Source organism: Tinamus guttatus, unplaced genomic scaffold, assembly GCF_059628265.1.
Source record: "Tinamus guttatus ecotype Peru unplaced genomic scaffold, ASM5962826v1 Tinamus_guttatus_pri_ptg000314l, whole genome shotgun sequence".
Lineage (NCBI taxonomy): Eukaryota > Metazoa > Chordata > Aves > Tinamiformes > Tinamidae > Tinamus > Tinamus guttatus.
Genome location: NW_028288848.1, coordinates 11,470,026 through 11,482,837, shown reverse-complemented (window position 1 = coordinate 11,482,837; position 12,812 = coordinate 11,470,026). Strand labels below are relative to the sequence as shown.

The 12,812-nt window shown below is 42.2% G+C and overlaps 1 protein-coding gene across 1 annotated transcript; it reads right to left on the bottom strand.

Annotated features, from left to right (window-relative positions):
• Positions 1-1,088: 1,088 nt before the first annotated feature.
• ANXA8L1 (annexin A8 like 1) lies at positions 1,089-12,062 on the bottom strand. The gene is made up of 13 exons (XM_088528905.1): positions 11,980-12,062; positions 11,826-11,872; positions 9,171-9,261; positions 8,800-8,894; positions 8,204-8,317; positions 7,322-7,412; positions 6,595-6,674; positions 6,006-6,065; positions 5,393-5,486; positions 3,774-3,869; positions 3,474-3,532; positions 2,536-2,658; positions 1,089-1,264 (listed from the first exon to the last, which is right to left on the bottom strand). The coding sequence occupies exons 2-13, from the start codon at positions 11,844-11,846 to the stop codon at positions 1,205-1,207; spliced, it is 984 nt and encodes a 327-aa protein (XP_088385031.1). The 5' UTR covers positions 11,847-11,872; positions 11,980-12,062; the 3' UTR covers positions 1,089-1,204.
• Between the last annotated feature and the right edge of the window lie 750 nt (positions 12,063-12,812).

Sequence of the window (12,812 nt, the reverse complement as noted above, 5' to 3'; positions counted from 1 at the left end):
TGGCCAATATCCCACAAGGACTAAGTGAAGAACATACACTCTGGAGAAATGCCTCCTCTTTGTTTTAATCTAGGTGAGAAATGGAGGTATCCCTGAAAACAGTCACTTAAAGGAGCTGAGAGGTACATTCCCCCATTCAGGTCCACCTGGGGGACAAAGATACCCCACATGACTGGTCTGGGGAGTTGATTCACTAAGATATTTTGAACTCCACACCCTCACTGCAGTAATTTATCAGCGGAAGGCATGAACTAATCGGAAAAATCACTGTGCTGAACATACCAGCTTTTAGTAAATAATCATTTACGTGAGTTTCTCTGAGTTTAGAGGGCAAAGGCAAACCTGAGCTTCTCAAAACACTTCGTTCTATTTTCACTGTGTCACTACCGTAATTCAGACCATACATATTGAGCACACTATGGGGGCAGTCATAGTGGGGTAACTCCCAAGATAGTTCACTGACAGCTGTGAGATGACTGTAGGAGAAACAGGAGTGCCCCAAGAACAAAATGTCTGTATTCACTAAAAAAATTAATAATCTGGCCCAATTTTCACCTCCTTATAGTCTGACATTGAGGTCACACCACAAGCTTGCAGGTTTCCCTCAGCCTAGACCTATATAGGCAAGAAGAAAAATCAGCCACATTGCTTTTAAAATTCATACATGTATGGCCAGTTTAGTTTTGCTCTTCCCTTCTTTCATGAGCCCTTACTGAAGACATGCAACAAAAGGCTAAACCAGGTACCTCAGGATTCTCTATTCTGACCTATGCCCTAAAGGCATGTTAGTAGCTGGGACTTCTTTCAGGACCCATCTTGCTAGGATCAAACAGACCTAGTTAACAAGGCTTGTACAGTTGTTCACTGTTGAAATTCTTACAGATGATTCCATGACTTGAGGAAAACTTTGTGTTCAAGTGACATCTTTCATAGTGCATTAAATGGAAAGGGAAATTGCACAGAACAAAGTGGAAACAAATCAAGCACAAGACAGGAATGCTTTTAACTGTTTAGAACTGAGGAGCTTTTAATTGGTACTGAGCATCCACAACCCACAGGAAGCTTTGAAAATCTTGACCTTTTAATCTGATCGTGTTATCCACTTGGCTTGATGGAAGGATTTTCTAAATGTACATTTTCAAATACTTATTGGCAGGTAATTTTTTAATCTTTGTTCCTTTCAGTATCTTCCTCTTCAATTTTGTCAATCATCACTGCCACAGAGAGTCAGCAAGGCTGTCTTGTAATCACCACTTGTGTCATCCTGACAGGGGAAGGCAAATAAGAAAAGGTGAGTACCAAAGTTCCTCTGAGCACTTCAAGTGCTGCCTTTTTCAGTCCATGAGATACATCCACACAGGAAAGGGCTTTGCAGAGAACAAGACAGACTTCAGCAGAGTTATTGCCAACTGACACACCATCAAAATGGCACAGAGAAATGAGGCCTGTAGCTGAAATAATATTTATCAAGTCCAATTCCTTTCTTTGAAATCCAGGTGAGCAAGTGATCAGGGCTACATCCCACAGAGCAGCCCAGAAAAACTCAGCATGAATGAGGGAAACCAAGCCTTTAGTGTTCAGCTTTAAGTCTCCTGGGTATCCCTGTATCGTTCTTTCTCTTACAGGGAGCGAAAGCCAGGGGCTATTAGCCTCAACATGATACAATTCAGAAAGCCACAAATATGGTTATTTTGACCTAGAAAAGTACTGCAGAGAATATCATGAGATGAACATTTTGTTCCCTTGATTATTTTGCAGTGACAGGTGTAAATCCATCTCTCCTTTTCAGAAGGACTGAATATTCCATGCAGATCCTTGAAGGCTGATCATTAATCAACATGACAGATACTGACAGTGTCAATTAGAAGAAAGGGCCTTCCATATACAATAAGACTTCCCATGGGGATTACTAAGGGTAGGACTTTTGTGCCATATGCACTAGGGGAAAGGAATGCACCAGATTCCTTGTGATATATTATAAAAAACCCCAGCATTCTAGTCCTATTAGGGAGCATAGCTTTCTGCTACCAAGGAATTGTACATTCAAACCTGAAATTCAAACCCAAAAAGTTACAGTAAGCTTTGACAAGGTTCATTTCTAGACTTGTCTCGTCATGGACAAGGCCTCACCTGGTGTAAACTGGTTTAACACAGATAGCCACAACTGCTTAAACTTATATGGCCCTAGTTTGAAGAAGTTCAGGACAGCAGAGAGGAGGAAACAGCAGTGTGTGAAGGGAGTCAAAGGAAGAATCTAGATTCACCTAGGAGATCATAAAATGGACAGGTGCAGTCTGGTCAATGAGAAGCCTGACACTTTCTCTTCAGGTTTGGCTTTGCCTGAATCAACACAATCTGCCCATGCTTCAAGTACATATCTCTCTCTCTCAAGGAGGAAATTTTTAACAGGCCTGGTGAAAGAGAAGAGCTCTGATCTTTGCAGAAAGATTTTTACTGAAAAGAGCCATGAGAGGCTCTTCACAGGTTAGGAATGACTGCAATGACTGAAAACGATCACAGCAAAATGAGGCTTACCAGAATCATGCTGGAGAGGGACTGTCCTGCAATCTTCTTGAACTCAACCTTTATAAGGTTTAAGTCAAGTTCACTGCGGGAAACAATCACCCTTATAAGAGTCCCATCATCGGTGCCAGCCCCCTAGAATAAATAGATTTATCAGTCTATGGTGCCAGTAGGTGTTCAAGGGATAAGCTGTCACAGACTGGTCCAGAACAGGAGTAGTCAGCTTTCAAGTGTCACTCGATCTTCTGCAGCCTGTCATCTTGGACCTGCTGTTGGCACCAAAAGCCATTCATGGAATCGCACTGCAAGTCTTTGCAAAAGCAAACATTCTATAGAGCTGGAAGTGGGGACTGAATATATACTGCCCTTCCCCAGCACCACCCATGCAACACCTGAATTTAGCCCATGTTGTATAATCTTTCATTCCTAGTAACATTACGCTCACATCAGTAAAAAAAAACTTTGGGGGAATCTCTTATCTCAGCATTCCAGAAAGTTAGAACAGCTGGCATCTCTTACACATGGGTTAAAACATAGAAGTGCAGCTGGCCCGATGTAATCTCATATAGAATTATTTTTTACCTTTTTGAGAGAAGTCCTGCCTAAAAAGAAAACATTGTCACCCAGCCCACTAGATTCACATCATGGGCAAAACTCCAGCATGAGGAATGTCCTAGGAAAGCCTCTTCCAGAAATCTCATCCACATAGCAGAAAGTGGGATTGGTCTGCTTATGGCTTCCTAAATCAGAAAAGCCAGATTCTTCTGGTATCTCAAGACTAAAGAGTACTTATTCTATCTAAGGTTTTAGAAGGGAATCTCCTGTTACTACCAACAATAGTGCTAACATTGCTGGATTTCAGCAAAACTTTGGCTCTTCTGATTTCTATTGAAGGCAGTCAGATCATAGTTATGCTCAATGTGAAAAAATGTGTTAGAATGAAGTCTTACCTTTAAAGCATTGTACAACCTCTCTGCAAAGTAGCAGCGGATGTTCCTTGTGCACTTTACTAGGCATATGAAAAGACTCAGTAAGTACCAATGATAACCCCAGCCCAGATCAGAAAGTGTTAAAGACGCAACATGCTATGAATTCAGTCTCTCCCAGATCTTAGTTGCTTTATTTTAAGTACACCCTTTACTTCCTGCCTTCTGGCTCCATAAATTAGATCCAACCCCAACATCCAACTGCTGCAGGAGTTAAAAAAACACAGATTCAGACAAGAATAAGGGAAGTATAGCAGCTCTTACCAATAGCCAGCATGGCATCCTCTAGCGAACCCCGAGTTTCACTCTTGATAGAGTCTTCTATGCTCTTACCAGCAAGTTTCTGGTATTCTTCAAACACTGTTTTGAAATACAAGGCACTTGAAATCATCAAGCAACTGCTAAGGCATTTTGCACCCAATATTTACAGGTATTGCTTGGGTAGAGATATGGAAACACAAATCTCACTAAAACAGCCTAAAGTGGTGGCCACATTTGAGCCAACTTCAGTAAGCTTTAGTCATGCCCAGAAATTGGCTACAAAATAGGGTTGCAACATTCACTAAATCCTGAGGAAGTAGTAAATAACTGCATGCGCACAGAGTGGCTAAGGAAACTGAGGCACTTATTTCTCTATTTTTTTTTTTTTTGTGAAACAAGTTCAAAAATTTCATACCTATTTGGAAATTTGACCCTTCAGCACTGTCTAACCAAACTGAAGCAAGCCACAGAAGGATAGTCATAACTCTACCTTCTGATATCATGTTTGTTCATGTCTCTAGTTTCAGGAACCAAAATAAAAATCAGAAATCTAAGGGAATGCTGCTCACAGCTCTTAACTTTTCTGGTTCTGTTGTAACCATTTGAAAGTCCATTCCAACAACATTTAACAACAACAACAAACAACTTAGAAAAGACAAGCAGAACACATTAAGATTCCAAGATAGTTAAATTCCCACATTAACAAAAAATCAGCAACAGAGTTGCCATTGCTTCCCCTGCACACTGAGAATCTCCAGAGTTAAGAGCAATAGGTCTCAATTTTGATTTCTAGCTTTTAAACTAGCAAAGGAAGAGAGATTTTTAAACACAGTGAACAACATGTTTAAGTTTCCACAACATTTAAGATCAATTCCCTAAAAACTAACAAAGGCAACACTATAGAACAGACAGATGGATATAACCTTCACAACTCAGGCCTGCTCTTCATATTCACAATATATTAGCTGCAACAAGTCCTAAATTGTTACTCACAACCTGACTCAGTACAGAGGAATCCACAGATTCATTTGCTTGGTGATAAGGTGTTTCACAAAGGTTGGTTGCATCCAAAGACAGCTTGAAGTTCAGTTCTTAAAGGCTGAAGCAGTCAAAATAGAGATCACTTTTTTTTTTTTTTTTTTAAAGTGATTCTGAGAGATTACATTTGCAAATGTGATAGGGAACTGGCCTCCATGGCATAGAAAATTGTCTCAGACCGCAGTTTGAAAAAGCTCAGGTATACCTAATTTATCATCATTTAATTTAGCTCCAGTTAACTTACACAGTACTTGATGTACTCAAACCCAGCCTACGTCAAGTCTGTTAATCAGAGACTTGGACTGCCTCAAGAGTTTGAGGCAGGAAGATATATCCATCACTTTGTCAGTGATTTTCCCCAGAGGAACTCATAACTAAGGAATCACAGGTCTAGTCATGATCTTAGCTGGTTAGAAGGGCACTGTCTCTGTTTCCTGGGGCTTGTAAGAACAGCTATACTACCTAGCCATCAATACGGCATCAGGACTTCCAGGTAATTAGCCTGATTTCAGTGGCAGTGAGTCTTCACAAGTTCCCAAGAGTGACAATTGCAGAGGTTTGAGAGCAGGGGCTCTCCTCCATACCTTTCAGCAAGTGTGTGGCACTCCTTGTGCACAGGATAGTGATGAACGGGATCTCATTTGTGCCCCGTATCTTCTCTCCAGCAGAATAGAGAGTCTGCAATATAATAGGTACATTTACTGTAGATTTTGCATGCATGCATCTGCTGAAGGAATGGAGTGTGACACAAGACACTGCTTGTATAAACAGGATTGAAATAATCTAAAACATGATATGAAATAGACTCTCCTAGGATGGTTCAATGCATAAATTCTTGAATGTGTTTTCTAGTCAAACTGGGCAGCAACCTTCATCCCCCTTTCTATCTTGTGTGCAGCAGCTGGAGCAACTAACAATGGTCTTGAGGGTCCCACATGCTCTTAGCCATCTTAGTCATCCCACTATCATGTCCATGTACTTCCACATGCTGAAAGCAGCCGAGCCTGACCCACTCTGATCACTCCCGCAAAAGTAGAGGCAAAAGCAGAGTGCCCCAAGCTACTTGTGCTGGCAGGAGAGTCCTCTCCATACTATCATGGCTCAAATTTCTGCTGACCAAAATCTTTTTGCCCAAGCACTCTGAAATTCAAGATAACTGGGATCCTGGCATACCACTGATCACAGGCATTTGAGTACCTCTGCATCCTGAAGAGCCAGTGCTGTGTCCACGTAGAGAGTGGCATTGTCCCTCTCACCCTACAAGGGTAATAAAAAAAAGTAACCATTTGCTTTTGTATTCTCCTTTTAACATTTCAGAAAACACAAGAGCTAACTCCTTAACTGAAATGCTTTGAAATCACTCACATTATTGGAGGAAAATGCTAAGTTATTCTGCTGCTGAAAGATTTGGCAGTGTAAATGCATCCAAATGCACTCAGCATTGTAGTGCCAGAATCTGGAACAAGGTTGAATTGTAACTGGGGGCATTGTTTTCCAAGACCACCGGAGAGACTGGATAGTGTAGTGACTGCAATGACTGTATTTATGCATATGAAGCAATAAGGTGGCACCTTAGAGCAGAGCTGACAGTTTCCATCTCTTATAGGTGCTAAGGGAATGGGGGGTTCCCTGCTTCTGCCACTTTGTTCTCCTGAGTGTTCAGCATCAAGTGACAGAGCATCTTTGCAGTTGTCTGGTAATCATGAGGGCATTGCCTGTGCTCATGGCTTCCCTGAGAAGAAACCATTAAGGTTTTTAGATCCCCATTTCTCTTTTCTGACATTACCTGAAGAAGGCAAACCAGAATCTGTTCAAAATAACCACTTGTTTCTGACTTTATGTCTTCTTCCAGATCAGAATTGTATTCTATGCAAGAGGAAACAAAAGGACAAGAGAAAGTGGATTTATTATTTGGATGACAAAGTCAGGATATCATCAGCCACCCAATTATTAGTCAATAAGGTCACTAGGGAAGGACCCAGGGGTGAGATCAGCCCACATGCCCAGTGACACCCAGATTGGCATTCCCACCTGTGGCCAAGTATAACACTAGAGCCGCTGATGTCAAAGGCATAATCCAACATTTACTAGAGTTGCTGATGTCAAAGGCATAATCCAACATTTATAGTTGGGGATGTATTTTAAGGGTGTAAAGGGATGTCAACATGTATTGACACATATTTAACATTTTCCCCATCTATGGTATATTTAAGGTGTAGAAATAAAGTGAGTATATATATTGTCATCTGTTCATTGAAAACAGTCTGTGTCCCAGCAAAACCAAATTTGTGTTTTACTGACCTGTTCCATCAACAGGTTGGGAAAGGAAAGGGATTTTCGGATTTACTTAGCACAGACATGTTCTGTTTACCAAGCAGAGTTCAGCTGTACCTTCTTAATTTTGAAATCCTACTTTGTTGCTGACAGTGTTAGTGGGTAACCTTGTTCCTACTGTGCAATCACACAGCCACACATTGCTCTGGTCACACAAAACGGAGCCCCAGGCCATTTACCTTCTTTGTATGCCTTGATTATCTCTCTGATCTGCGCTTTTGTCCGTGAGGCCAGGATCTCTATGATGGTATCTTCACTTGTTCCCAGACCCTTTAATTGAAAACACAGTGGAGAACAGTGGGGGAAGGTATCTCATCATGCAGTGAAATCCACTGCTAGAGAAGTATCATCAAATGAGCTGATGGCAGCAAAGCGTTTTTGGTTGGGTGTTGAACACTTAAGATCAAAAATTGGGACATACTTGGTTTGGGCACAGATTTGTTTACTAAAATACACATTTTTTAAATGATAACTTTATACACCTGTGTTTTTTTTTTTTACAATGCAGTTTTGGATCTTGATCTTTGATGACAGACAGTATTAGAGAGATGAGGTGAGACCAACTCTTGTCCAGTCAATACATCTGTGTGTCATTTCCATAGACCTCTCAATCTGTGATTTTAATGATACTGTGTGAACAGGTAATGTCCAGTCCTAACCCAACCCTCTTGCTGTCACTCATTGACTTCCTAAAGGCTTCACTTCTCACGTGGGGTTTCAAGGTAGCAGCCTGGCCTGAACTCCTCCACACACAAGAGACTGCAGAAAGCAGTGAAGTAGTGCGTAGCTGGAAACTGGCATTTGTGGATGATCATTCTTGGACAAGGCAGAATTTAATCCTGCTGTTGCCTTTCCCAAACTCTACAAGATATGCAGAAAAATCAAAATGTAGCCCTAAGTATTAAAGTAGCATTTTTCCCAGCATAAATGTGCTTTAATAGAAACCTGAGAAACTGTATCACACAACACTCCAGTCAATATCACTTGCATCACTTGCACAGTCACAGGAAATTAGCACTGGAGCTAGGCTGTTTCTTAATAGCAGCATGCAAGTAACTCACCTTCATGGCATCATAAAGCTCCTTGGCCTCATACTTGAACGGGGGATACATGAGAGCTACAATGAGCCTCTCAAAATCACCACTCAGCTCCGACTTCAGGCTTTCAATCAGATCCTGTTAAACATGCACCACAATTTTTAAAAAGGCACTCTATTCATTGTCCCATGTTACTCATTTGTCCTCCTTTCTCACACCACACACATAGCTGCAACAACTACAGTTTGTTTTCCTCTTGAAAATATCATTAAAATAGGTCTTTACTTTGATTTTTTTTGTAAAAGGGCCTCAGATAATTTTTAATCCAAATGACATTTAAAAGGATAAATTGTTATAGTTTCAAAATAAATTATGCTTTAAGTCAAAGTAGATTTAAATATATATGTTTCTGGTAAGGAAAAAAAATGCCATTTTCAGGAAAATGGCAATCTTGGAGAAAATCCAGTTTTTCCACTACAGCATAATTTAACACATTTGTCCCAGACCTTACAATCAAATATCAATGTATTTCGAGAAGAACTGAAAACTGTTTGAACCATACACCCATCTGCTTCATTCTGGCTTTAGTGAAACGTGACTGAATATTGTTTTGAGAGAACCTTTCCAAACTGAGCCTTGAAGGATTTGGCAATCTCTTGACGCTGCCTATTGCTCCTCTTGGTTAGGACATCAATTATAGCTTGCTCATCAGTCCCTAGGGAGAACAATAAACCATTAACACAGTGCACAGTATTAGTTGCGACTAGTCTCAAATTCAGTTTCAAGTACTCAAGCAGCCTTTCCTAATTCACTGCCTTCATGATGTAGAAATTCAAGTGTTTCTTAAGGAAGCTTTAATTTTGACTCCTCCACATAAAAACATGACATCTCTGGCTGCAATTTTCTTAAGGAAGGGCTTTCAACTGAAATATTATAAGCCTAATACATAAGAGTTTACATACATGGTTGATATTAAATGAAGTCAACTCACCAAGTCCCTTCATGGCATTGTACAGAGTCTGAGCATCAGGCTTGGGGTCAAAGCTCAAAGCACCTGTGACAGACCTGCCCTCCTCTTCACTCTGAAAGAAGAATATGAGGCTTTTTTTTTTCCTGCTGCTTTTCATTAGCTGAATAAAAAGCATTTTGGAAAGGAAGTTAATGTTATTATCCCTGGCCTACACCTTGGGAAGACACAGAGAAGTGCAGGATTTGCTTCAGAGTTATCTGTCAGGGCAAAGCGCCAAGCAGAACATGTTTCCTGCCTCTGGCTGGCTGTACTGGCCCATGGCTCCTGGCTGAAATGTGAAATGCAAAGCAGCAGAGCATAACCTACCCTGTTGTGACAGCCTAAGTGCAGGCAGCCCCAACAGGAAAAGGCTGAAGAAGCCAGACTTTTTGATGCGCTCCTTAAAGGCAAAGCTTCAAAGCATGTGCGTTGTTCTACTCTAAGGAAAAGTGGTTGCGACTTACTTCATACAAGGTCATCCAAATTCTGCCTTGGAAAAATTGTCCCTGGAGAAGAGCCCTTCCTAAGCTACCCTTCACACAATCATTGCCAGGCAGAAGAGCTTGCTAAACTTTCATCCAGGACTTTCACTCCTGTTTTTAATGACAGTCTACAGGATTAATGCTGGACACTAACTGAGCACATGGCCAAAAAATGCAAAGTCAAGCCTAGCACCACAGGCAAGGCATGAGCTGAGGCTCGGGATGGCTGTGCAAGCCAGCCCTCGTGTCCTTGCGCAGCGCTCTGCTGGTAGTCACAGCTGGCACATGCCTGCATGTGCATCGAGCTCTGGGGGCAGTGACAAGCAGCTAAAATGTAATGATGCCCAACAAGAGAGAATGATGTGTGCAAACACAGAAGGATCTGGAAGCCCTCCTCTGTTCACAGCCTGACATCAGCATGGGACTGTGTGTCACACTCTGTCACGGGCAGGAAGCAGTTGTGGGGAGGAGGCTGTGGGCGAGTTCTCAGCCCTCTGGTTCTGTTTTCACCAAGTGAAGATCCTCTCTAGCTACATGCTGCAAAAAAAAGCTCTAGATCTGTGCCCAGTAACTCCGGGAAAGAGGTAGTGTAAGCTGAGCTTTCATTTACATAGAGGTTGGAGTATGTGGGAACCAGTCAAACAAAGGACTCTCTAAACTAATTCCAATAAAGATTTACAGCCCATGGTGGCTCAAGTAGCTGACTCATGACTCGCATACTACACCTCATTTTTGTGCAAATACCTGTACCTTTGCTGAAGCAATCGCATGAGTTTAACACAGAAACCCTGTTCCATTTGGTCTCTTTTCCAAGATGAAACTGATCCTATAATTACCTGACTGAAACTAATCAAAGTATCTGTGTAACTGTCAGGTGAAGACCAATAATTGGCAGGAAAGCAGTGAAATCAGTTTACCTTACAGCTGGTGCTCTGAAAAGCTTTAATTTATGAATGGAGGCAAGGGGGATAAAAAATCCTATCAAAATATTTTCAAATCTAAATTGTAATTTATTAAAAATCCAAAATTTATGGGGACAGGCGGAGTTAGCCTTTTGTTCTTTAGAAAGTTTAAGAATAAAATTCATGTTTTTCATTTATTCAGCTTTGAATTGTGATCTTCGTGAAGAATTTGGAAAAAATCAAAATAAATGTTCTACCCTTCTTCCTTTGGCCTCTCCTATTCTCTCCACAGCTCTACTCTCTGCAACACCAATACATAGAAGATTTCTCAAGCTTTTAAACGCTTTACTCCTTTTACTTTTTCACTCTGTTTTCAAAGTATTTCCAGCTTGAAAAAAAAAAAGGGGCGGGGGGGGGGTTGGTGAGGAAAAGCAAGAACGAGCATCTTCCTCCAAGCAAAGCCTGCATGGCACTGGCAGTGCTGCTGGTGGCTCTGGAGACCCAGCTTTTCCATCACAGCTCCTCCTTCCCATGCTGTGCTCCCGCTCGTCTCCAAGACCTGGGCTCACAGGAGTCCCCACGTCCCAGCTGCTGGTGTGAAGCAATGCAAGCAGCCCTGCTGACATAGGTGACAGCCCATGTGGCCCCAGGCACCCTCCGCTTGGCCCTGCTGAGGCTGCTCAGGGCACAGGGCAAGCGCCCTGGGCCATGGACTGCCCAAAGCCACAGGAATCCCAAAGGTGCCCTGCCCAGCGATGCTGCCTTCAGCAAGACGATGCCTGCCCCATTGCATGTCACAGCAGGCAGCGGTATGCAAAACCCAGCGAGAAAACGGGCACGGCAAAACCCAGCGAGAAAACGGGCACGGCAAAACCCAGCGAGAAAACGGGCACTGCAGCTTGGTCAATCTCCCTCGGTGGCTGTGATCTGCTCCTGCAATTGGGAACCAAGATGGAGACAAGACCAGTGCCCTGAATCACTGCCCAGAGCAGGGGGAAACGGAGCCCAGGTCTTTTGGAGCTCTGGCAGAGCTCAGCATTTTCCTCAAGCCAGGAAGCAGGTGAGTGCCTCCTTTAATCAAAGCTTTGGAAGCCCTTTAAAAACTGTTTTAGTCAGATAAGCAGCAAATACATCTGTCAGATTTCTAAAGGGAAGCATTTCATTTCCACACAGCAATTAATGCAGCACAATGTTATCTCATCGTGGTGCTAAAATGAAGGAGTCTCACTTTGATATCAATTTCCTCTACTTACCCAGGCCTTCCACCATGCCATTGCTGTCTCAGTAGCTGTTTCTTGGCCTGTTAATGAGTAAAACCACACATTTCACAACTTGCATTAATGGAACTGGGTTGGGGAGGGAGGGAGCAGAGAAGGAAGGAAGAAAAGTTCTTTCCAATAAACTTACCGCAAGAAAATTAGAATAACTGTGCTGCTCAAGAGGTTTATTCCCTCTGGAAACTACAGGGGTAACTGGCTTCTCTGTGCTGGGAAAGCACAGGTATAAATCACCTTTAACTACAAATTCCACAGGGCAACACCCTCAGACATGGCTCAACCTGTTTTTCACATATGATCTCACAGGGAGAGATCAAGTTGCTTAATAAACCTGGCTTTCCTTGTGAAGAGCCCTATATTCAACCTCAGTTGACTAAAATACACTTTAATTTTTCCACTGAGCCTCCCTTCTCCTGCCCCAGCATTTTGGCCTCTGGCACTGACACAACATATAAACTAGATCCAGGTAATTCCCGGAGTAAGACTCCAGTGAGACTCAGGGAGTTCTGCCACAACTAAATAGGCCACTCACTGTTAAGGACTGGTTCCCTCAACCAATGTGGACCACAGCAAAACAGGACACTAAAACTTTACAAACCCTCCCCAATTTCCCTTCCTTCAACAAGGCCTACTAAAATAAAAATCATGTCCTACCTTTTGCAGTAAAGCAGCAGACTGGACAGAGAGACTTGAGAGGTCTCTCCCCTTCCCTTGGCTAGACTTGCATGACTAGAAAAAGGAAAAGTCTCTAGGCTAACATAGAATCAGTACATTGAGGTTCTCTACTGCCAATGATGCCCACCTCGACAAGATTATCATGGGACTTGCATTAGCTACTGTATTTACATTAAGGTTCAGCAGGGGACTCCTCTTTTTTTTTTTCTCCCCTTTTTATGTTTGTTTTAAAAAACAGCTCTTGACACATTAATTCGGGTAAGTGTTCCTATGAAATCAGCTGAAATA